This window comes from Puntigrus tetrazona, chromosome 4 (genome assembly GCF_018831695.1).
Source record: "Puntigrus tetrazona isolate hp1 chromosome 4, ASM1883169v1, whole genome shotgun sequence".
Lineage (NCBI taxonomy): Eukaryota > Metazoa > Chordata > Actinopteri > Cypriniformes > Cyprinidae > Puntigrus > Puntigrus tetrazona.
In genome coordinates this window covers 5,703,339-5,727,395 of record NC_056702.1, presented here as the reverse complement: position 1 = coordinate 5,727,395, position 24,057 = coordinate 5,703,339, and the positions used below count along the sequence as shown (strand labels likewise).

At 36.4% G+C, this 24,057-nt stretch overlaps 4 protein-coding genes, 1 long non-coding RNA gene and 1 other non-coding gene across 7 annotated transcripts in view; 4 read left to right on the top strand and 2 right to left on the bottom strand.

The window, feature by feature from the left end:
- Window positions 1-2,434: 2,434 nt before the first annotated feature.
- Window positions 2,435-6,980, top strand: si:dkey-222f8.3 (Poly(U)-specific endoribonuclease-C-like). Of its 2 annotated transcripts, XM_043237925.1 has the most exons (8): window positions 2,435-2,508; window positions 2,972-3,258; window positions 4,475-4,574; window positions 4,681-4,792; window positions 4,890-5,011; window positions 5,433-5,545; window positions 5,728-5,881; window positions 5,964-6,980. In XM_043237925.1, exons 2-8 carry the CDS (start codon window positions 3,248-3,250, stop codon window positions 6,222-6,224), a joined length of 873 nt encoding a protein of 290 aa, XP_043093860.1. In that variant the 5' UTR covers window positions 2,435-2,508; window positions 2,972-3,247; the 3' UTR covers window positions 6,225-6,980. The 2 variants fall into 2 exon arrangements, with proteins under 2 accessions (XP_043093860.1, XP_043093861.1); XM_043237926.1 differs by lacking the exon at window positions 2,972-3,258 and having other exon boundaries at window positions 2,490-2,508.
- Window positions 6,981-7,141: 161 nt separating this feature from the next.
- On the bottom strand, window positions 7,142-8,387 carry tnnt2c (troponin T2c, cardiac). Its single transcript, XM_043236305.1, has one exon. The coding sequence runs from the start codon at window positions 8,343-8,345 to the stop codon at window positions 7,512-7,514; it is 834 nt and encodes a 277-aa protein (XP_043092240.1). The 5' UTR covers window positions 8,346-8,387; the 3' UTR covers window positions 7,142-7,511.
- Window positions 8,388-10,262: 1,875 nt separating this feature from the next.
- On the top strand, window positions 10,263-10,350 carry trnay-gua. The gene is given in 2 exon segments: window positions 10,263-10,299; window positions 10,315-10,350. It is a non-coding gene; the product is annotated as a tRNA-Tyr (tRNA).
- Window positions 10,351-10,960: 610 nt separating this feature from the next.
- On the top strand, window positions 10,961-12,257 carry LOC122342480. Its single transcript, XR_006250579.1, has 2 exons — window positions 10,961-11,092; window positions 11,673-12,257. It is a non-coding gene; the product is annotated as an uncharacterized LOC122342480 (long non-coding RNA).
- cry1a (cryptochrome circadian regulator 1a) lies at window positions 11,776-22,915 on the bottom strand. The gene is made up of 14 exons (XM_043236303.1): window positions 22,025-22,915; window positions 17,183-17,291; window positions 16,836-16,978; window positions 16,302-16,486; window positions 15,675-15,763; window positions 15,111-15,251; window positions 14,711-15,022; window positions 14,480-14,631; window positions 14,051-14,253; window positions 13,775-13,870; window positions 13,573-13,671; window positions 13,378-13,455; window positions 13,182-13,292; window positions 11,776-12,568 (listed from the first exon to the last, which is right to left on the bottom strand). Exons 1-13 carry the CDS (start codon window positions 22,180-22,182, stop codon window positions 13,189-13,191), a joined length of 1,869 nt encoding a protein of 622 aa, XP_043092238.1. The 5' UTR covers window positions 22,183-22,915; the 3' UTR covers window positions 11,776-12,568; window positions 13,182-13,188.
- The window catches only part of btbd11a (BTB (POZ) domain containing 11a), a 130,518-nt gene continuing 122,837 nt past the window's right edge, over window positions 16,377-24,057 (top strand). Inside the window, exons 1-2 of the mRNA XM_043236302.1 lie at window positions 16,377-16,507; window positions 20,538-20,593. The gene's annotated coding sequence lies outside the window, so the exon portion shown is untranslated. The remainder of the gene's footprint in view (window positions 16,508-20,537; window positions 20,594-24,057) is intronic.

Below are 24,057 nucleotides of genomic sequence, written 5' to 3'. Positions count from 1 at the left end.
AGCAACAGATGCTATTTAGAGGTGCATCTGAATAAATTAGAATGTCATGGAAAAGTTTATTTCAGTAACTCAACTCAAATTGTGAAACTTTGTGGTGTCTTCAGTGAGAATGGACTGAAGTGAAAATTGGACCAATGGTCTCAGAAGAATTTAAAAAAGCTTTAAAAAACAAATTATGATGGACAAGATCTTGACATTTTTAGCAATTTTCTATTTTATTTTATCATGAACTTAAGTACCATCTAAGCATAGAGTTGATGATACATATCAAGATAAATACACAAGTTGCACATTTTGAGTTGAATTACTGAAATAAATGAGATGCACCTGTAGACTAAGTGAAAATAGAATATTTTCTTAGCATTCAAATAACGTTACAAAATGAATGAGGTGTCTTCAGTGTAAAAATTGGACCAATGGTCTCAGAGGAGTTTAAAAAAGCTTTAAAAAACAAATTATGATAGACAAGAGCTTGACAGATTTTTTCATAATTTTTAGCAATTTTCTATTTTATTTTATCATGAACTTAAGTACCATCTGAGCATAGAGTCGATGATACATATCAAGTTAAAGGTGCAGTATGTAAGAATGGAAATGGGTCTTGCAAAAACACATTTCAAAGTAGAATTACAGGCTATTGCATTATTCTTCATAGAAAAAACTATATAAACATTCCCTGACAACGTCCAGCTATGTAAATACTTTTTTTTGTGCAAAGAAAACAAAACATAATTTACTCAACCATTCTTCTAGAGTTACATCATATTGAGAACTTTTGGCACACTTTTCTGTTTGCCAAATTTTATAATTTCTCACAAACCAGTTTTATGGGCCGCCAGTGGAGGAGGAACTAATTTTACTCAGGTGATGTGTTTTTACATCCTCTTTACACTACAATGCATTATGGTCAGATTTAAGCATGTGGAAATACAAAATAATCAATTTAAAATTGTCATCACATTAATATAAAGAATATATTTTAGGTTTATTGCTAAATATGCATAAACGACAAATATTTATGTATTTTGAGAGCACAAGGAGACACTCAATTATGTCTTTCATGGGGTTTTCGTGGAAAAAGGGGTGAAAAAATGCTAACAGATGGCTTTAACAAAAGAATATACCATCTATTGATAACCTCAGAGCTAAAGAGGATTCAATTCTTCAGTTCTGGTGGGTGATTTTCTAATGGTTTTAAAAGATGCACATCAAGGCTACATTTATTTAAAAAAATATATAATAAACAGAGACATGTTGTTAAATTTGGCAAAGCTGAATTTTCAGCATTAGTTAATTTAGTCTTCAGTGTTAAATGATCCTTCAGATAAGAAAGCATTCAGATGTGTAGTTTTGATTAATTAATAATTAACTGTTCTTATTCTTATAAATGTTAAAAACTATTTTAATAGGAATAATTAATTAATAAAAAGTGCATGAAACTTTTACATGAACAGCTTTTGTAACATACAGGTCTTTACTCTGATGTCTTGTTGAATGGAAGTGTTTCTATTTACTTCTTTCTTTATCTAAGTTATTTTAAATTGTAATGCCATTTCTCTATTACTGTAGACTTTTTTTTTTTAATTAAATATTTTTTCTTAATTTTTCTAAGCATCACTACACTTTAGGATTAGGAGTTTGCTTTATGCAGACCAGTCAAGTTCTTTTTTTTCACTCACCTCTACCTCTGGCCCCTGCCTCAGGCCTCAGACCTCAGACTGTGATCCCGCCCCCCACATAAGCTCATAAGCTCAGGGTCTACACATCTTGCACCTCAACACACTACCTCACTTTAATTTAATTTAATATTCCAACAAGTGCCTTGTCTGTATGTTTAATGTTGCACTATTTATATTCTACATATTTTACTATTATTTTATTATACTTTAGTTTTTATTTCTTTTTATCTCTTATTCTGCATGATTGCAAGGTTAGAGAGGGAAGGAATTTCATCTGTGCTGTATGTTGTACATAGAGCATATTTGACAATAAAGTTGACTTGACTTGACTTCAGAATAGAAAATGGCCTGTTAAATTAACTGTTGCCATGCTATAAAATTAAAAGCACACAATTTCAATATGCTTTAATATTAAGATTTGCACTCATGGATATTAGTAAAGTAGTCAAACCTGTTCATTAGAAAGGGTTGACGTAATACTTTTGGCTAGTGTATCTCCTGACTTGTAATCTAATAACAACATTTGACTGACAGCGCTAGGAACGCCCACGAGCGCAAGCAGCGATGCCGGTTTTATCAATGAAATCAACAGAAGCAGCTTTTGCATTGTAATAATTAAGCACGCAAATGCAAAGGATGTAAATGTTAACTAGCTACAAGCTAGCCTTTTAAACAAACAGTAAATAAACCAATTACCAATTACTGTTGACATTTGTAACAATTACCATGTGGTGGCCGCTGTGATTCCTCCCTGCTACAAGCCCCGCCCTAACTTCCGGTCGAAGACTACTACCTGGCTGGACTGGCGATGCTGAGAAAACCGTGATATGTAAATATTAATAATACAAACGTACAAACTCACAAACATTTTGTAAAGCGTTTATCTGGAGTGTGTGTTAATTTTCTATTATTACTGGTGTTGTTTGTTCTTTATCTCATTCTCTTTTTGGAATATGCTTTTCATGCAGAAAAGCAGTGGAGATCAAAAAAAGAATTGCAATAATTTCGAAAAATAAAGGGTCACTGCTTAGTCCTATTTTAATTTATCCTAACCAGTGATGATATTAAGATATAAGATATTTTTAATAGTCTCACGTTCGTTTTGTTCATTTACTAAACCAAACCTTTTTACAAAACGTAAGTGAAGAGCCACACATGCGGATTATTTAAGATTATATTCACATAAATATGGAATAATGCACATAGATCACAACATTTAAACATGTTAAATCCTAATTTTGTGCTCTGAAGTTAAACAGAAAACAAGCTGTGATTTCTTTACATTTTCCTAGAGATTCACTACCAGACTGACTGCGACCTGTTAAACAAGTGACACTCCCTAGTTCCTGGATCTCAGGTTCTTTCTTCCACGCGCTAACGTTGGTTAAACAATATGCTTCAACCAATCCGGAACGAGAGGCAGTCACCGTGCGCCGCTCTCATTGGTCAGATTCGTCTATCAATCAAAATGTCTTACAACGCGTAAACACATCCCTGAAAAACAGTTTTTCATCGCTTGAGTGACCAAACGTGTTTCTTTGCGCCGCAAAGTGGATTAACCTTCGAATATGGCCAGAGGGTGAGAAAATTTGTGGAATATTAAAAAATATTTAACGGTCTTTCCGTTCTGTGCTTAAAAGCTCCGTTTACGGTTTTAACGTAACTTATTTATTTATTGTGTGCTATAAAAATCATACTTACGTAATGTTTTGCCAAAAGATAACGTCACTGTAAATGTTCTCTAATCAAGATGCAATGTTTTTTAACTCAAACGGGTGCGTATTAATATAAACAACAGAAGGTTGTTAATAAACGGATGTGCACAACGATATTCTTTACGTAACAACTTGTACATTTTTACATACGTTTGGGCCATTATTGTCGTACTGTATTTTATTTTTAATATACAAGCGAGTTTAGTTTAAAGTGGATGCGATGCCACATTTACTGTTAACTCTGTTAAACAGTTTCCAGATGTGAGGAACTCTAACGTTAACTCCCTAATGATTTTTTTCCCCGTAACGTTAAACCCGTGTTTTGTAAACGGAACTAAACTTGACAACCAGTTGTTGTGTTTTCATGTTAGGGTGACTCACATGGGCATGGACTGTGTGCCGTGTTTTACATCTAACGTTAATCTGAACTCTAGTTCTCAACAAAAAGCACAGGTATATATATCAAGCGTCAAATTAATTTCCGGTTTCGAGAGAAAATGAAAAAGGACTTGGAGATTTTTCATATATAGCTGCTCGAGTTTGGTGTTTATTACATTGCACTAGTCTATAATAGAGACATATAGACATGGTCTCTATTATAGACCAGTGACTGCAGTGTATAAAATGCACCATATTAAACTATACTAAACACCATAATACAATATAGATAAGTGGTCACACCTGTTTTTTTAACCTGATGACAAACAGAACATTGAAAACATCCCTAATGAAATCTATTAAGTCGCTTTACATACAGTTTATACAGAAGTTAACATGAATACATCTCTTCTGGGATGTTTTCAGTGTTTGAATTTAAAGCAATTTAAAATGTGGTACATACAGAAAAAAGTGTAGGTGGTATATTTATCTAAAAGTTCAGTTCATCTTGCATAACCTTTAGACTTCTCTCATTGACTACATAGAAATGAACTAGAGATAACCTAAAATAACACTTAAAAATATCCATGGTACCATTAATAACATTTCCTATAGTTACTACAGTTATTGTTGTCTTATGTAGGAAGTGCAACCAGACTTGACTGATTTTAGACGTTTATTGTCATACTTTCTCTGCTACAGTCAATGCATCAATCAGGAGCTCTCAAATGTGCTGAATGAAATATGGAAGCTTGATGTGAACCGGATGAAACCTGGAAAAGACTATAAAATCAACCTACAGGTAGGTAGTCGGAAGAGAAGGCATGTTTATGAATGCCATAATTTATTCCACTTGATTACAGATGCCTTATCATTCTGTTGTTTATAATGCATTTGTTTTCTCACAGGGGAAGGCTGGCTTTGTGGCTGAAGGCAGTAATAATGCCAGGGACAGTGCTAGAGCTCCACTCTTCTCCTACGTCAATGAAAACAAGCTCAAAAGCATTGATACTTATGCCCGTAAGTTTATATATTACTTTTCATTAGTCACTGATCTGATGCAATGTATTGCAGAAGTGTTTAGACGGCTGTTTTATTCACTGTCGTCTCTTCTCAGACTTCATAAGTCTGCTTGACAATTATGAGATGTCTACAGGAGTAAGTGAGCATGTGACAAAAGAGGAGATTCAGGAAAACCATCTTTTCCTGGATGCCATTCTCAAGACAGAGGTCATGAAGGTATCTTATTTCTCACTGATAACTGTTTTGCTTTGCTAGTTAGTAATGTCACGTTTGCACATGTAGATATCAAGCAACTTAAAGAATCTGTTGTCTACTATTGACCGTGACTGATAGAGGTTCCTGACCACAGTTGGAAAGTAACTAATGCAAAAACTACAAAAACATTTCGACGTGGATGTTTTAATTAATATTGAATATTTGATGTATATTTATGCTAAAGTATAGACGTATGAAATATAATTTAAATTTTATTTAATTTTATTTGCTGACAGTAAGTGGATGGTAAATATGGGCATGCAAATGAGCTTTGTAATACAGGGATGTTGGTTCAAGGAGGAGACTGTACAAGTGCAAAAACTGTAGTGAAGAGAAATATTATATTCTTTCAGTCTTGTTCTGAGAGGTTTTTTCTTTGCAGTGTGCCCACAGGTATTTAGTGCGCAAAGGTCTAGCCCGGTCAGATCTGGCTCAGTTTAAAATCCAACTCTATGACCTGTGGTTTAAGCTCTATCGCAGAGACAAAAGTGGAGGGTGAGTTATAATCCTCCTTTGAACGGCCTGGCATACATAACATAACCTGACCTGCTTTTGTTAGATAATTAACTGACATACTAGTTAAAATCCTTAAGCTTGTGTGCTGATTTACATGCTCAGCATTTGCACATTTAAGAAGTTTTTATTGATCTGCCATCTCTCTCTTTTCTCTGAGGTAGTGAAGATTCCTGTGGATTTGAGCATGTGTTTGTTGGTGAAACCAAACATGGTAAAGAGATCATGGGCCTCCACAACTGGGTCCAGTTTTACCATCAGGAGAAACACAATCACGTGGACTACAAAGGTTACAAGGCCAGAAATAACAAGGACACGGTATTTCATCATCTTAAATTCATTTGACATGGGAAATATTGCGTAACCAAATTAATATAGCTTTATGTGCATTACTTTACAGCCGGATGAGGACGATCACGTCTTGAATCTGCAGTTCAGCTGGAATGGCCTGGTGAAGCCAGTGGGCAGTTGTTTTATTGGCGTCAGCCCAGAGTTCGAGGTGGCTCTCTTTACTATTGTCTTCTTTCTGTCTAATGAGCGTGTGACTAACGTTACTGTGAAGGTGGATGAGTACCTGCTTGAGATTGTGGTGTACAGATTCGGGCGCTCCATTGGGACGTCATACCCCAAAATGATCAGCAGCAACAACCGTGATTTCTAGATTCTAGATCAAGGTCATATCTGGTACGATTTGGACAAATAATCACTATTGCAGTTTGAGGCTCTTAAATTCCTAATCTTGAGCTGTTAGTGTGACATATTTGTGACCTATTTAGGAATCTAAGGAATCTAGTTTGTAATCTACTGTGTAATTTAGTTATGTGCAAAAAAAACAACAACAAAAAAACCCAATTGAAACACATCTGTTTGCACTGTAATTGGGTGAGCCTTAATATGCTTAGAAATGTGTGTTTAGCCTACAATCTATATAAACAGCTATATAGATACAGCTTTTGAATTAGATGCACTAAAGTTAATTTCAAAGAATACACACATTTTTTGTGTTATGCTATATTGATTTTTGCATAAAAGTTCAGCATATACCAAATATAACTGCTTCAAGCTTTTAAGAAATGTTTTTTTTGTAAACCGAGTTTGAATTTGCTGCAAGACGTTGTTAAGAGAGGTACAAATCAAAAATGCAAGACAATAAAGTGTATCTTTTGAACAGTGGAGCACTGAACTGCACTAGATGAAGTGGAATGTGGAAAATGTTTCTTCATAAAAGAAGGATATAACTGACACTTTTGTTACTTATCCATCTTTGGAACATAAAATTATTACGCACAAAAATCATTTCGATTTTTTTTTTAACAATGTAAACTAAATGGATACTTTGACGTATATACTAAAACATTGCTGTTACAGTAAAAAAATATGTGCCTTACATTTGTACAATAAAGATTTTTTCTGTTCACATAATGTCTTGAGGTGTCTGTTAATAGCTTGTATTGCAGTGCTTTAAATGATTTCTTATTTGTCATTTGCAAGACCTTCTGTAGATTGTCAATTAGAAATGATAGAAAAGCGTTCTCTGTGACTCAAGTTAAAATGCATTTGCATGGTTTCCAAAATTAAATGACTGCTTTAATTCCATGATATATATTTGATAACATTGGGGTTAATGGGCAAAGGGTAAAAAACACACACCATACTTCCAAATATAAGCAAAGAAATTGATTTGCATTACTTCTGCATATTGTGAAATCATGTGACCAAAAAAATACAAGGTTTACATGATGAAATTACATGAAATATAACACTATAAATCCTGATACAAGTATGATACAATGCTAAATGAATAAAGTGTAATGTAAGTATGGATTATTAATCACCAAAAAAACAAAAATCAGTTCTTAGGAAGTTCAATGCGGGACTTGAATTGTGGTTTCAACAAACCTCTTTGGTTCTGTTATGTGTGTCATTGCAATGTGTCAATCAGATGAATTTATTTCCAGGACTTTCTGGTGGTCTTGTTTGTCTTAGCTCCTCTTTGATGGTCACTAACACGGTTCCTCAGAACGTTGATGTCGTACTTCTGCCTCTTTAGCTTCTCTGCCAGCTCAAACTTCTCAGCGTGAAGTTGAGTGAGCCACTTCCAAAGGTCAAGGGCTTTCTCTCCCAGCTTCTCCTGGTTGAGATGATCAATGTTGAGCGGCTTGCGACGCTCCATCAGACATTTAGTTTTCTTTTCACGTTCCGTCAGCCTCTTGCCCTTCTTCTGATCCACCTTCTGAAGATATCCACCATAGCCCTTGTTGGAAAGGACCTTCTTCTTCCTGGCGTCCTCTTCGGCTCTCAGTTTGGCGGCCTCCTCTTCACGCCGTGCTCTTTCCTCAGCGAGGCGCGCCTGCTTCTCTCGATCACGCTCTGCTCTGATGCGCTGCTGCTCTGCGCGATCAGCCCGACGGCGCTCAATGCGGTTCTTCAAAGCCACAAGCTCATCCTCTTCCTTCTGCCTGGTGGAGAAGTGCAGCTCAATGAGACTCTGCAATTCATTGAAGTCTTTCTCCACACGCTTCCGGTGGAGGTCATCAAAGTCCACCTTCTCTCCTTCAGGGAGCTTTGGTGCCATGATGTTGGGAATAAACATTTTGGGCTTGGGTTTGGCGTCCTCCTCTGCCTCTTGTTCATCTTCTTCTTCTTTGTCCTCAGTTTCTTCTTCTTCCTCTTCAACCTCCTCTTCAGCCTCTTCCTCTTCTTCTTCTTCTTCTTCTACCTCTTCGTTCAACTCCTCCTGTTCCTCCTCAAACTCTTCCGCAAACTCCTCTGTGTCACACATGGTGCTACTTATAAGTGTTTTGAGAAGAGTGGGTCACTGAGGAAGGACCGTAAAGATCCTGAATGGACTGAGATGTTTTTCATGGACGCCTGGTGGTTTTATAGGGACCTCCCTCCCCATGTGACGTTTGCTAAATGGCTCTTGGGTAAGCTTTTGGAACAGATGCACCTAGGATCTATTTTTTTCCATGCAGGGCCTTGTCTTGTCTTATACCCAGACCCTGACCTATAACCTCTGACTCCCACCCTAAAACCTTTGTGGTGTGGAGAGGAGCCTATTTCAGACTCAAAACAGATGCACATGCACACTTGTGCATTGGTCGGGATCCTATTTCACACCCATGTTTGATTTGATTAACTGAGTATTAATATTTAGGAATTGGTTTTAATTAGCTAGCGGTGATAGTTTCATTCCACCCACTGCTCTGAGTAGAAACAATGTCATTGTATCAGTTTTAGGCTTATGGAACTCTCATTAATTCCATTTCTATTTCAGCATTCCAAAATGAAGAAGAAAATTCTATACCCTACCCATGAGACAATGAATGGAACCGGATGATGGTAGACAGAGAGATAACAGACAAAGGCAGACAAGTGTTCAGTGGCGTCTGTACAACTATTTGTGTATTAACATTTCAGCTGGCTGACTCTGCCATTGGAATCCTATAGAACAACCGCCAGCCATTTGAGAAAATAAACACTGAGTCATGCCATTTCTGTTTGATGTGTACAGTGGGGGGGAGGAAAGCCTTTAAATAAAAGTGTGTGTATTATGTTCAAAGATTTGTTTGTAAGAAATTAATAACTTTTGTTCAGGCTAACTAATATGTGTGAGTGTTACCAAAATGATATTTCAAATACATGCTGTTCAATTGAACTTCCTATTCATCAAAATATCCTAAAAATAGAAAATGTCAGTTTCCATTAAAATATTAAGCAGCACAACCATTTTCAATTGTGATTAATAAACATTGTTAGTCAAGCACCAAATTACATAATAACATATGTAGAAAATATATATTACAATAATGTTTTTACAATATTACTGTTACACACACAAACGCATTGTTCCAGAAAGTTTCTAATGAGTGTTTGTCTCTAGCGTATACAGAGAAATAGTGATGGTGGTCTCTGTGCCCCTTGTTGTGATAGTATTTGTTATAGAACCATGAAGGAATTTATGGTTCTTTACTGGTCTAATTCTCCCAAAGCAACAAGATAATAATACATAATTTGACCTGCTCTTATGTCCTTTTCTAATTTCCTCCTTAATAATAGATCAGATGAGTGATACCTCAAGAACGAAGGGTAATTATGTCCTTCCTGTCTTGTTTGATTATAAATAGTGTTTATGATCTCAACAAACCCAGGGTGATTCTTTCAGCCCTCAATCTGCCAGCATGTTATTTGTGAGTGACAGGTGTAGGTCTTATTTAAATCAGATCCCTGATTGGACAGACGCAGCAAGAGACAGCTGCATCTATCAATAGGGACCCAGTCTTTGCGACGATTGACAGGTCCCCCAAATAACCGATTCACAGTTACAGCAGCAATTTATGCTTTGCAGTATATATATTTATTTTTAATTTATATAATTTATATTTATATTAAAAAAACATAGAGATTAAAATTGTAAATGCAGGCTTTTAAAACATTTTCTCGCTAGGTATTATACACCAGTCGCTAGGCATCGACTCAATCCTATCGAAGATACGATTCCTTGTATTTTACGTTCTTTGGAACTTACAAATTAAGTTTTTGCATTGATTCATAAATTGCTTAAGAGAACTTGTCGAAAATGCCATCCCACAGCAGAAACCAAAATTGCACATGTAACTATGTTATATCTAGCCTCCACAGGATATGCTTTTTTTCAGATCTTGTACATAAATTCTCAGGCGCGAAACAGTGACGTATCCCTTCGATAGCTCAGTTGGTAGAGCGGAGGACTGTAGAGGTTTATCACTGGAATCCTTAGGTCGCTGGTTCGAATCCGGCTCGAAGGAGATATTTTGCAACATAAAATACCTGAAGTAGAAATACAATACCTAGTAAAAACGTTCTTTTGAACATTCTTACACTGAAATAAGTTCATTTAAAATATATATATGATGAACGTTACTCAATTATTCAATAAATTCCCGTACGTTAAATATGTTTCGTTGCCACGTTACGCTTTACTGTAAGCAAATCCCGTGAAATAGAGAAACAGCGCCTCCGTGTGGCGCACACGCAGAAGTTATGAATCTGTGACAGCAGATATTTTTAAGCTCTTCTTTCGGTTTACGGGCGAGTTTCAGATGAAGCATTCAGATGATGCTTCGTGAAGATGTCAGAGAGAATATAAAGATGTGACTGTGGAGTTTAATTTTTGAAGTGGTGAAGTGCACAATTACGCACGCGACATTCGTTTCACAGCACGACAGATGTACCTCGCTGTTTATGGTTTATGCATGTGGAACATTTTAAAATGCATTCAAAATAATGCAATCGCTGTTCAGCCACTTGAATCCACCGAACTGAGGTTACTAATGAAAAAAAAAAATAACTGTATCTTAGACGTCACGCCTGACGTAACGTGGGGGCGTGGCTGAACAATTTATCTATGGCGCTAATGTCCTCATGTAGTAATAGTTTCCAGTTTCTCTAAACTGTAATATATATTTATTTCTCTTTGACATACCGACAAGTGACAATGTTTATAAAAAAGCTAACTTTCGCGCGTTTCACTCTGTCTTTGTGTTTTAGGTAAGCAGTCAATATTGCATTGTTTTTAATTAGCATAAATGAGAGACAGTGTCTCGTGACTTAAACACAACCTTCAAAATTGTTTCGATATCAAATTCACCCTAAAGAAATTACCAGTGTCGTCGCATTGCACAACAAAACCAAGCAGCATTTATTTTGGTAGCATAAACAGACAAGTGTATTGCTTAAAATACAAGACCTGTGTTCACGTTTGATCCATAATCAGTGTTTTGAACACTTTGTGGTTGACAGACGTTATCGAGGAGGATTATTTGCTTGAACTTGAGTAGAATTGAGTGGAATTTAAGTCCAATTAAAATGACTTACACCAAATGGTTACATCATATATTTGCAAAATAGTTATAAAAGAAAGGTTAGTTTTCAGTAAAATGTCTTCTGTTTGCAGATGCTGATTGGTTGGATGCAGTTAAGATAAGAAATATGGGGTTTTATGCTCAAACTATATATATATATATATATATATATATATATATATATATATATATATGTATATATATATATATATATATATATAAATAAATATGTGTTTACATTATATATTAATTTGTGTATATAACAGGTTTTCGGCTATGCTGTTTAGTGGAATCAGCATTAGTCACCGAAAAAATTTCTGCAGACTGTTTGAGAAAACAGCATCCTGTAAGTAAATGAGCGAGACAACATTTACATTTACACTTTATTAAACAAGCACATTGTGAGAGGATGAGAAACACGGCGGTGAATTATAGTTTTCATACAGTTTACAGCAATGGAAAGACACCCAGATAGAAAGGAGGAGTAAACAGGGACTGAGAAGGTGTACAAGACAGATGTCAATCTGAAAAGAGAGAGCGATCACAAACATTTGTGGTAGAGACAGAGAGAGAACAGGCAAGCAAAGGAGAAATCAAGAAAAACGTAGTGCAAGCAAGCAGCCCAAGGAGAGGCTTAGTAGTGTACTGCATGGACAGTCTACAAATGCTTTAAAATGTTTTCATAAAGAAGAGAGTAAAATTGATCCACAATAATTCTTTATATCAAAAATATATCAATGGGTCTATGACTACATGAAATAGAGAAAGCACATACAATATTAAATATTTACATTTTGTATGTGAGTATTCATCAAATCCTTATATACATAAAAATTTAGTCCCAAACAGTACAAACATGAACGCAACGTTGACAGAACATTGCAGCTGTGCAGATCACAGAGCCGCAACGTAATTCCAATGTTGTCAGGATGTTGGTGACCGCTTGGGTGAAGTCCCTGTGATAATGTACAGTCTGATTGTTTCGAAGTGCTATGTGTTGATGTGCTTATAGAGAGAATCATGCACTCCCTTCAATCGCTCCCGTCAGTGGGATTTTGGTTTCCTTTGTAAAAATGCAAAACATAACAACTCGGAAAAAGGTGCAAACAAAAAAAAATCAGGCCTCTGCGAAGTCGTGCAGACCACTTTGCATCAACCGTTTCTGAAAAACACAAGAAAATGCGAAATGATGATTCATGAAGTATAAGAATATGACAAACACAGAAACACTTTATTGTATACTTTTATTTATTGTTATTTTTTTTATCCAATGAAAAAAACAATATAAAATGTTCTTTGAATTTAAAATAATAAATTTTGGTGGTGCAAAGCTGAATTTTCATCAGCTATTACTCTAGTCTTTAGTGTCATAAGATCCTTCAGAAATCATCCTAATATGCTGCTTTATTATCAACGTTGGAAACAGTTGTACTACTTAATATTTTCTAGGATCTTGTGCTACTTTTTTGATTAACAAAAAAGTTAAACAACCACATTTATTAAAAAATGTATCAATAACATATCTTTACTATCACTTAAAAAAAAAAAACAATTTAACACACCCTTGCTGAATAAAAGTATACTTTTTTATACTTTATTTAAACAGTAGTGTATATTTTTTCAAAATATTGTAATAATATTGTTACTGCTTTTAATATTAATAATGATGTATATTACGATCATCAAAATAATTATTTTAAATTGCAATGTTAATATTTCACAATCTTGCTGTTTTTTCCCCCATGTACACTAGTGACAGAAAACTAGTGACAGACCTGATGTTTAAGAGCTGCTCTGCCTCTGGACCTTTGGGCCTGTGACAGGACCAGCCTCCTCGCTGTGTCGTTTTCCAGAGGTCTGGATGCTGCTGCTGTGTAGCCCACGTCCTGATAATCAGATTCAAACATTATAACTATCTATAAAATCAGTATGACATTACACTGTCCTCTGCTTAAATGTGGAAGTCATTACCTGGCTGTACGGCAGGTCCAGATATCTGCTGTGATTCTTGCCTGTAGCACATTGTGCCACTAGTGTTGCCCGCAAAACCTGCAAAAGAAACAATCATGGCATGTCTTGCATGAAGAAAAATAACAATGTTGCTGAGAATTAATGTTGAAAATTGCAGATATAAATATCGATGGGTCAATGGCATCGAGGTTATACCTTGCGGTGGCATGCTGCTGCTTGTCTGGTGGTCTCCTTGTGTGTAAACCATCGTCCTGCCGTGCCATTCACCTTGAGAAGTGGGCGGCATCTGATAGCCTGAGATTTTTTTTAAAGAAAAATAAGTATTTGAATTAAAATTAACGCAGACAGACACGTCTAACATAGCACAGCTTGTATAAAATATAGAGAGTGTACAAACCTGAAGGTGCAGTGACTTCCTTGATTGCATCTCCCTTTAAGGTAGTGGAATTCTCACCATTTCCATTAGGGTTGGACGGCACCATTGCCAGCAGTCCTGCAGGGAGAGAGGCATCAGTCACTTTATATACAGTATATACAGCCCTCAATATTCAGAAACCTATGAGTTCATAAGGATTAATCAGTAACTTAAAAAATAGCACTTTCAGCATCAATAAATGCCTTAGTGATGTGTGGGTTAGTGTGGCATTTTCATTTCCTATGGTTTTTGCCTTACCAAGACCACGGTAGCAGGACAGTTGCTGGTAGATCTGTTTCATACGCTCTATGTTGAGGCGGCTTGCCTCAGCGTGATGCACCATGGGTTTGGGGTAGTGTACACCAATTATACATTTGGCTGCTTTCTGGACGCTTTCAGGAGCATTCCAGGGGTCGTAGATATACTTGGCTGGGAAACCCCTTAACACTGGCAAATACCGCCTTCAAGAGATAAAGGAGAGTAGATTTTATTTTAATGGGCTGAAGAAATACACTTACAAAAGTGACTTTAGACATATAGAAAGCATATTAAATGCTACTAAAATGTCTACTTTAAATTTAAGTAAAAATATTGGTGAAGTAATGTTCTATCTTCATTCAGGATAACAGATATTTTTAATCACTATTTAATTGTACCTTTTTTTTTAACTGTAGAGTTCTGACTTACCGTATGTAGTCTCCGTTGGGGTCTGTCCGCCGGCCGAAGCCCACGGGACAGTAGCAGTGGAAGAACTGCTGGAAGAAGGAGCTACAGGACAGCCACATCCAGCTTCCTGCATTCACGCTCCAGTCTGCATCCAGCAACAGCTCCTCAAAGACCTGTGAAGAAACATGCATGTGAGTGCTGCCGCTCAAGGTCTGCCATTTTAGCAAAATCACAACGATTAGCTCCTCATACTTTCATGCCCTCCTCCCAGCTGATCCACAGGTCTCCGCGGGTGAGGAAACAAGCGACTGCGTGTCGGGCCAGATGATGGATCCAGCCCTCTTGTCTCAGTTGGGTCATGATGGCATCGATCCAGGGGAAACCTGTCCTGCCCTCAGCCCACTTGGCCAGAGCCTCTGGGTTTTTGTCCCACGGGATCTGGACGCAAATAGGATTGCCTTCCATCTTGTCAAAGCGGGGGTTGTTGGTGGCAGTCGTGTAGAAGAACTCACGCCACAGTAATTGGCCATAAAGGGACAGAGGAGGTGAGCTGTTCTTTTTGACCTGTGGAGCATAAGTTATCATTCAGCTAACTGATTCTGTTTAAAATTAGAAAAATCATTTGAAGTACAATGACACGTAAAATGCTGACCTTTCTGTAGAGGTCTGTGAGTTTGAAGTAGAAGAGGCGACAGGAGAGGCAGCCGAATCTTAAATATGGACTGAGGCCAGTGGGACTGGCCAACAGCGAATTGGCATTCATTCTTGGACGCTCAAAGTTGGCCACCCAAGCCTAGAACAGAAACATTGGTAATGAAAGAGTCATTAACTTGCTTTCCTTAATAAGTATGGCCAGTGGCCAGCTTGAATTGCAAACTTTAGATTTTGTTTTGTGTAATGTGTTGTTAAAGAAGTTAAACATAGACTACAGCTCACAAGTTTGAGTTTGGTACAATTTTTTTATGTATTTGAACGAAGTCCCTAATAGGCTGCATCTTTTATTGTTTAAAAATGCAATAAAAAGAGTAATACACTCAATTAACTGTTTTTTATTGCATTTAAAGCATCCTTGCTGATTGAAAGTATTGACTTCTTTGATAAAAAATAAATAAAAAACCAAACTCTGAATGTAAGTTAGATGGTGAGAATTTAATTTTTTGTTGATAACATTTCAATCCTACATCTGTGCATGTGTGATTTATGGGATGTCTCTAACCTTCCTCTCCAGATGCCTCTCCAGACGAGTGAGGGCCTCTGTTTCTCCTCCAGGCCACACAGCTGAGGATAGACCTTCTGTGTCAAAGCCTGTTCCAGAAAAACATCAACAGTTACCCTTTTTACATGGTGTTTAAAGATGTATTACATACTTCATGTAGGTGAGTAGTTTGGTATGCTACACATATGCGACCCTGTACCACAAAACCAGTTTTTAAAATTGAGATTTATACATAAATAGATTTGAAATCTCAATAAAAAAAGCTTTCCATTGATATGTGGTTTGATAGGACAATATTTTGAAATATAAATATAATATATACAATATAAAATATTAAATATAAAAATATTTGAAAATATCTAAATTAAGTTTGCCTTTAAAGCTGAAAATAAAGTTCTTAGCAATGCACATTACTTACATATTATCAAATATTACATTTTAATATAATTACGGTAGCATATTTACAAAATATCTTCATCAAACAAGATCTTCACTAAATATCCTAAAGATTTGTGGCCTAAAAGAAAATAGATAATTTTGAGCCATACAATGTATTGTTGGCTATTGCTACAAATATACCTGTGCTTCTTATGACTTTTTTTATATATATATATATATCAGACTGACCAAGCTCTTCCAAAGAAGGAACACCAAACTTCTCATCGTGGTCTTCAGAAACCGGAGTAGTGCACGCCCCCATGACTTCTGCTGTGATTGTTTCTGCCGGGGTCTCCACTGCCTCCATCCTGCTGATGAGGGTCTGGAAGCGCTTGTACGTGAGAGGAGACTGGCCTCCATTAAGCTCGATTATCCTGAAAGACAACAGTCCACCAGTGAGTACGAAAAAATCTCAATTATGGTAGCCCTGTGCATTTGAGTATAGACATAATTTTATAGTTATTATGAAACCTTTCTGCAGAGAGATTTAATGTTGGAACAAGACAGACACAAAGATTTTTTTTATCCTGTTTTCAAATAGTTTGATAAATCTTGATATTACATTATATAACAGGTAAATTAATGTTTTAAATTTGCATGATGATTTAGGAAAGTGCTGTTAAACCGAGCAATGGCTTTCAGATCTTAGCAAAAGGTCAATTACAACAAATTAATTATAGACCAAAAGTTTCAACAAAAAGGAATGTATTTAGAAGTACGTACTTGTCCAGATCGTAGAGCGTGTGAGAGATGCGAACTATCACCTCCACGCCTGCCTCATTGGCCAGCTTCTTAATGGCCGCATCTCTTTCCTTTCCAAATGGCTCTGAGTCGTACTCATAGGAGAGACGAGTAATGTTCCACTCCTGGATGCATTACAAAGTCATACCGTTAGGGGGCGCAAAATATTTACACAGTCACACAATAGTGAAAGAGATTGCCTAGTCACGACATGTGGAAAATGAAAATGTCACATTTAAAGAGCTTTATTCAAAAAAAAAAGGATATTTCATAGATCAAGGTGCAAGATTATTACTATACTAAAACCTAATAATTAAGTCAACTTAAACCTTAAAGAGCCTGGGGAAGACATCAGTGGGTTGGCCGCGGATAACGAAGAGTCGTGAGTTTAGTTTGCGGAGGCTGGCGTCCAAGTCTTCCAAACACTGCAGTAAAAACCTGAGCAACAAGAGACATGACATGTATTTATAGCCACATACTAACAAATAATATCATGCACATAATAAAAGTCTAATAACAAGGCAGTTATACTCACAATAACTATTGCATTGTGCAAAAGAATATATTGAAGTGTAAAATATATATATATATAGGCAACCTTAGCATTTTAATGTTGTTTTTATTAAATTATAATTAAATGTATATTATGATTATATCATGATGATAGCTGATAAATTTCCAAAATAGGCGCACAACATAGGAAATACACCCTAAGCCCTGAAACTGAAAGACCTTACATTTACAATTACTCATCCTTGGCATTTGCTTGCATCATGTTCTACTATTTGAGCTACAGGAACAAACATACTATTTCAGGAACATTTTATGTCACATTATTAGTGTGGGTGAATTAGGTTTTCATAATGCATTCGCAAGCATTAATATTGATATCAATGAATTATTTTGTTTAAAGCACTGGATGAGAATTTAATGATGCCATTTATTATACTATGAATATTATGTTGATCCAGTGAAACATTTCAGTCCATGAATTCAGTATTTTAATCTTATTTTCCCATTGGTAAATTGGGTCAATATACCAAAAGAACTACGTCATGTGAGAAAATTGTTCACATAATGTCCAGAGGCTTTGATTTCCGGTGTAATGCTGTTGAAAAGTGGTGCAAGAAACCCAATGGATCTTTTAAAATAGCTTGCAACAACGAACTGAAGAGCACTTGGCCATGATTCAGTGTGTTATTGACCCAGAAACCCAGTTCCTATTGTCTGCAGGATCTCACGTAACCTCAAGAGCTGAGTAAGTGAAAAACTCCAGTCTCCAAAGCCTAAACTCTCCTCAACCCCTAGACAACCTCGGATAATCCTGGCCCAACTATATTAGATCTCAAATGAAAGCTCTATGAAACCGTGGTGTTTTCACTGTCAGACATAAGAATGTTGCATAATATGCATTACAAGGATTCCTGTCTGGGTCTTAGTGCAGACAATAGCTTTATATGTCTTGGCGTGATAGTTTTGCAAAACCTTCAATACATGTTTCTCTCTGGACTGTAAAACCAACCACAAGATGCTAAAGAAAGTAGCCTGATGCGGTATTTAGTAGAATTATCAAAATAAAAGAAAGATGGATGAACTGAATGTAGCAGGAAGGATCTGAGACATGTTGATTGACCAGCGTATCAAACATTTTGGCAGGGGGTGTGTTTTGGCTTGAAACAAATACAGAAAACAAATAACCTGGGGCAAAGTCACTGTTAATATTGTGTCAGGTTTGCATGGGTAATGCAAATTCTGAGAGAAGACCAGTTAATATTCCAATAATTTCTTAATGAGAAATTAGTATTATGAAGTTACACAAAAAAGCAAGAAGAACCTCTTATTGGTTGAGATAACTAAAATATTTATACTGCCAGTAATATCATAATGCAGCATTATGTAAAGAGGTTTCATCTGTGTGGAGTAAGACCTGTCAGCCGTTTGTTAAAGAAACTGTCTCATTTAAAAGTTTGTGGTTGTTTTTAAAAAGTCTCTTCACCAAGGCTACATTTATTTGATCAAAATACAGTCAAAACAGTAACAGTTTCATTTTTAATACATTTTCACATCATACTTCAGAAATAAACTGCAATTTGCTGCAAGAAACATTATTATCGATGTGTATTGTCATGGTTAAAAACAGTTGTGTTGCTTAATTTTTTCAAGGTGCAAGTTTGAAATAAAATAATTGTGTGTTAAATCTATGGCAATGTACTTCATCCTTGCTGAACAAAAAGTATTAAATTCTTTTAGAAACTAATCTTAATGACGAACTTTTAAGCGGTAGAAAATACACTTCATAATGCAGTCCATATGTTGCAGAATGCAGAACACAATACAAGCGGTAATACTCTGATTAGAAACAGCTGCGTTTAGACGGCTGACAAAAAAACTGTGATTGGCTCAACTAATACAGTGGCCACTAGACGCCTAGAAATAGTTTTCTTTTTGTGCCACTTAACAATATTGTTTCCAAGTTTTCGAAATCCTGACATGGAAAAAGATCCCATATTTTGCTCTCAGTTTTGGATCTCACTGTATATACTTGTTCACAGATGATTCATGCTGCAGCAAAACATCTGTCCTTTTGTTTCTGTACTGTGGTACGGCCCTGCCTGCTCCGCATCTGCTCGCAGGAAACGTTGTCCCCGACACGCAGTCAGTGATAATGTGTAAATCCCTGTCTAAGCCACAGCCTCCCTCTCTTTGTCATTGACTCACAGCCGTATGATCGGAATCAAAGACAGTCGTCTGACCCAGTGACACACAAACAGATCCCGGGTCAGACGGAGCCCCGTAGTATCATATTATATGACAAGCTGCATCATTGTTGTAATTATTGCAGAAGCGATACAGTGCATCGAGTTCAAACGTAAAATTAAAGTCTATCAAGTTTAAGGTGTATGTTAGCAGCCGATTTTATGAATGTGAACTATATTTGTTTTTGCCCAAAGCTGTGTATATTTATTCTGATTTAATTTACTTGTCCTTAATTAAACAGATTTTATAGAGCCAGTAAATGATAAATACATCTTCAGTAACCAAGCAAGCATATCAAAAGAAATCTAAATCCTATTGTTATTAGTGCATTATTTTACATTTTGGCTGTTTTACCATCTATTTTTCCCAGTTTATGCAAACTCTGTACCAGAGCCTATTTTGGTTCCATGGTGAAAAAAGTAGGTCACCACAGCTGAGCACATTACTAAGCATTTTGTAGTAGTCATTATGATCACCCTCTATAACACACTGACCCATTTCTGTTCCCAACACAATGGAGACACAGGAGGGCGGATGAAGGCGGGAGACACTAAGTGCTGTTACATCATCACGCATTGTACACTCAGATCACCTGTGTCGTCCGGCAATAGGCCTCACTTCGAGTGTGTGCCGACATACATTTATAGAAATGGACACACTTTCACACACCACATGCTGTAATGATTGGATGTATTGAAAAGGGTGCAAAAAGCTTTTTAATTCAAGCTCAGTTGCTTATCATTTGCTCATGCCCACTTGTTCCACACCCATTTGACATTTACATTGTAATGTGAAACACAAAAAGAGATATTTATAGAATGTGCTAGCTGGTCTTTTCCATACAATCAAGCAAGAATTTGAGTAAATATTATATTTGAGTCTGTATTTGAGACTTGTATATAGTGATACTTTCTGTTCTTTTTGCAGCTTACAGGCTCAGTTTTGCAGAACTATTCATGCTCTTTGTTGGAAACGACATGTGGGTGAGTAAATAAGGACATATATTTGTTTATGGATAAACTCTCTCTTTAATAGTTTAAGAGATGCATAGTAAGCAAGCGTGGGTGTGGAAGACTGATGTAAGGGTCTGTATTATGTAATGTTTCTTGTAGTTAAGAACACAAAACAGAGACTGTAACTAATGCGTTTGTGTTGCTTGTTGGATGTGCAAACTTTATTAATATGAAAAAATAAAATAAAATCTTATTTACTCCTGGTCCTGGAGTACAATTTAAATAGTCTAATCATTGCCAAAAAATAAATCTCCATGTGCTGAACATTTAGCAGCAACTTTCTAACATTTTTCGTCTATTATAATTTTCCTGTTTGTGCCAAAAAGTTTTTGAACACATTTTGGCTCCTCTTGGAAAACTAAAATAGCCTTACATATAAACCCTGACTTGGTTTAAGTTTTATTAGTGTGTCATTCAGAAACCTATTCACAAGTTGCAATCTGTCAATAGTACCTTGCTCAACCAGTCAGTAGACTCAACTAGTTAAAAATACATACTAGTTTCTCTTTAGTGATTCAGATGCTATGATATAATGTTACATTCTGTATGGCAAAGAGATGCACTGGCTGCCATTCATTTTATCTTTAACCTATCTATAAATACACTAAATACTAAATTGCTAACACTTGGCATCATTAAAAGAAAGTCTATAAATCCAGTAGGTTTTGTTATTATTGTACAGATACAGTTTAATTGAAAAGTTATTATTATTTGAGTATAATAGGAGTATTACATTATGTAACACATTATTTGAAATGCATATAGAGGTTCTGCTATATCATGCAAATGCATTTTGATTAAACGCTTTGATCTCATTGCGTTCCTTGCATTGATGTCATTGTAACAGATAGAAAAAAACAATAGAATAGCCGTGTATTAGATTGTAATAACAGAATCATAATACAATTAATAGATGACATTAGCACTTTGAAATAAGTTTGCATTTTTAAAATAAAGCATTTATGAATTTTAGTTTCTATTTTAGCTAGTTACTAATATATTGTTAAAATAAAAAACGTTAAAAAAAATATTATTGAATGAACCTAAGTTAATAAACTGACAATGAACCGTTTAAAATCAGTCAACTTCATGTATTTGTTAGCATGCACGAAGAATGAAAATATAAAGCATTTATCATTTTTAGTATATGGTAATTCCAACATCTAATGGACCTAACGATTGTATTTGAACTAAATTACATTAATAATGAATGATGCATTTGTTACAATTTTTATAAACATATGATAATAAAAATAGATATAGAAAATAAGTGAAATAGAATAGATAGATTACTATATATTTACAGTATTATTTTTGTTAGAAACAACGATTTTAGATGATTATAAGTAGACTACTACAAGTGCATTCCAAACACATATATTTTAATATCCGATCCATTACCTCCACCTGCTGATCCCAACGTTGGAGGATCCGGCGAACCAGGGGTCGAGGATGTACACACAGCGGACAGTGTGCGCTCCCTGGATAGAGTCTCTGAGTGAAGGATTGTCGTGGAGCCGCAAGCCCTTCCTGAACCAGTGGACCGTATTTACCACCATTACTCCACTTAAGTCCCTTCAACCGTTTGTAGTATGCTGGGGTGCTTCGATACAGACCTCCTCCGCGTTGCCTTACTTACGCTCTTCAAAGAAGAAACTGCTTTCAAAAGCTTAAAAAACGACAAGTTGTCTAATAAAAGTCACTAATGCACGCGCGTTCGATTGATTCTGCTTTATATCCGGCAAAAAAAAATTATTAGCCTTGCTCTAACAAAACACTTTCCATCTTCATGTCTGATGATTTGGAACACGACCACAGTTGAAGCATTGGAGCGCGCGCTGGCTATCCGCGCAACTGCCGAATACACGACCGGCTTTAGGACCAGGACGCGACGCAAAGTGCACTTCCCTGTTGTATAACTTGTTTTTTCCGAATTATCCAAAATAATCAAGAATACTGTACATATTTTAGATCTCGCCTGTGTAGCAAGTTGGTCTGCGAGTCGACTTGGCTCTCGGCGCGCGCGGTCCTCCAGATGAAGTCGATTCGGAGACGTGCGAGCCCTAAATCAGAGCGATTATGTAAATATTAATGTTGGACCGAGCCCGTCGTGACCGCGTTACTGGCAGCTGTCGCAAAATAAAGCGATGTCCCGCATGAAGTGCGATCTCATATTAGGCATTCGGCGTGTTTCGGTTGTTTCCCCCAACGTTGTGTCCACTTGTAAATATTTTCCCACGGAGAAGGTTCCATAGACTTTCAGCCATGCAATTCAATCGGTAGACTAAACTCCACCTAGTTGATTGCGCACATGAAATGGTGCGTCCTGTATGGTCAAGCCCTAGTGTGACGTAGCTGATCCTCTGTCACGTTCCTTTGGTGTGATTAACTAACACACCAGCCAGTTATACTTCATAAAATACTCTTCAAAACGTAATGCGAATGAACATTGGCGTTGATGTCGTTCATGTTCGTGTGCACATATAATTGCAATGTTATTGTTTCTGTAAATGCTCATAAAATTGTAAATTGTTATTAAAAATGGATGGATGCGCAAAATGCATGTATAAACATCGCAAGGTTTTATTTATACACTGCCACCCCGTAAAGACCATCAAGGACCGTGGTGTTCGGTCCTCGAAGCTGATTGGCTGGAGCCGCAGTACCCGGATGAGCACATGAGAAGCGACATGAGCAAACTCGTGTCAGTGCGCTGCGCTTTCCTGAAACAAGGTGGCACTGTTGAGACGCGCTGTTAAAATTATATTTTTGTCAAGAATTGTTGGCATATGTAAATTTTTCTGGACTTAGTTGGGCAGTCTTTACACAATAGAAGTAGCCGGTTATCTGCATTAAGACAATTCTTAGCAAAAATGCATTTTGTTTACCATTTAGTTGCCAATTTTGCCGTTTAACATAGCAGATATTTAAAAAGACTAAATATTAATGTTTGATTAGTAACAATGAACCTGGTAATGTGTGTCGAGCGTTTAGCCCTGGTTTGTTTACCGCGCACTTTTCGTGGAAAAAAGAGAGACATACAAAAACAACAGTGGGTCCCCAGGAGCTGAGAACCAATAAATGAATAGATACCTGATCAACCATCAAAAGCAGCTACTGCTGCATTGTATTGTGTGCCAAGGATATGCACAATTTTGAACAAGATCATTTGTATAACTTCAGTTATTTTGTGAGAGCATATGCTGTTTTTTTTTTTGCCAGGGCTGTTTAAGCTTTAAGCACACCTGTGAAGAAAATATCTCTTAAGTGCTTTTTCAACACTGTTCAAGGTTTTTTTTCGACCACTCTTTAAGTTCAGGTTGGCATCAATGGATAAACTTTGATGCTCTTTGTTAGAAGAGCATACGTCAGAGGAGCATACGAATCTGTTATTAAAGAAATAGTTTACACAAAAATCTAAATTTTCAGGCCAT

Coding starts and splice junctions, on each gene's coding strand:
- cry1a (XM_043236303.1), bottom strand. CDS start 22,182: ATGGTGGTAAATACGGTCCACTGGTTCAGGAAGGGCTTGCGGCTCCAC. Junction 16,979..17,182: donor TCTTCCCCAGGCTCTTTAAG/GTTTAAGTTGAC, acceptor TAATGCATCCAG/GAGTGGAACATTACTCGTCT. Junction 15,252..15,674: donor AGAGGCATCTGGAGAGGAAG/GTTAGAGACATC, acceptor TTTCTGTTCTAG/GCTTGGGTGGCCAACTTTGA.
- si:dkey-222f8.3 (XM_043237925.1), top strand. Junction 4,793..4,889: donor AAGCATTGATACTTATGCCC/GTAAGTTTATAT, acceptor GTCTCTTCTCAG/ACTTCATAAGTCTGCTTGAC. Junction 5,546..5,727: donor CGCAGAGACAAAAGTGGAGG/GTGAGTTATAAT, acceptor TCTCTGAGGTAG/TGAAGATTCCTGTGGATTTG.
- tnnt2c (XM_043236305.1), bottom strand. CDS start 8,345: ATGTGTGACACAGAGGAGTTTGCGGAAGAGTTTGAGGAGGAACAGGAG.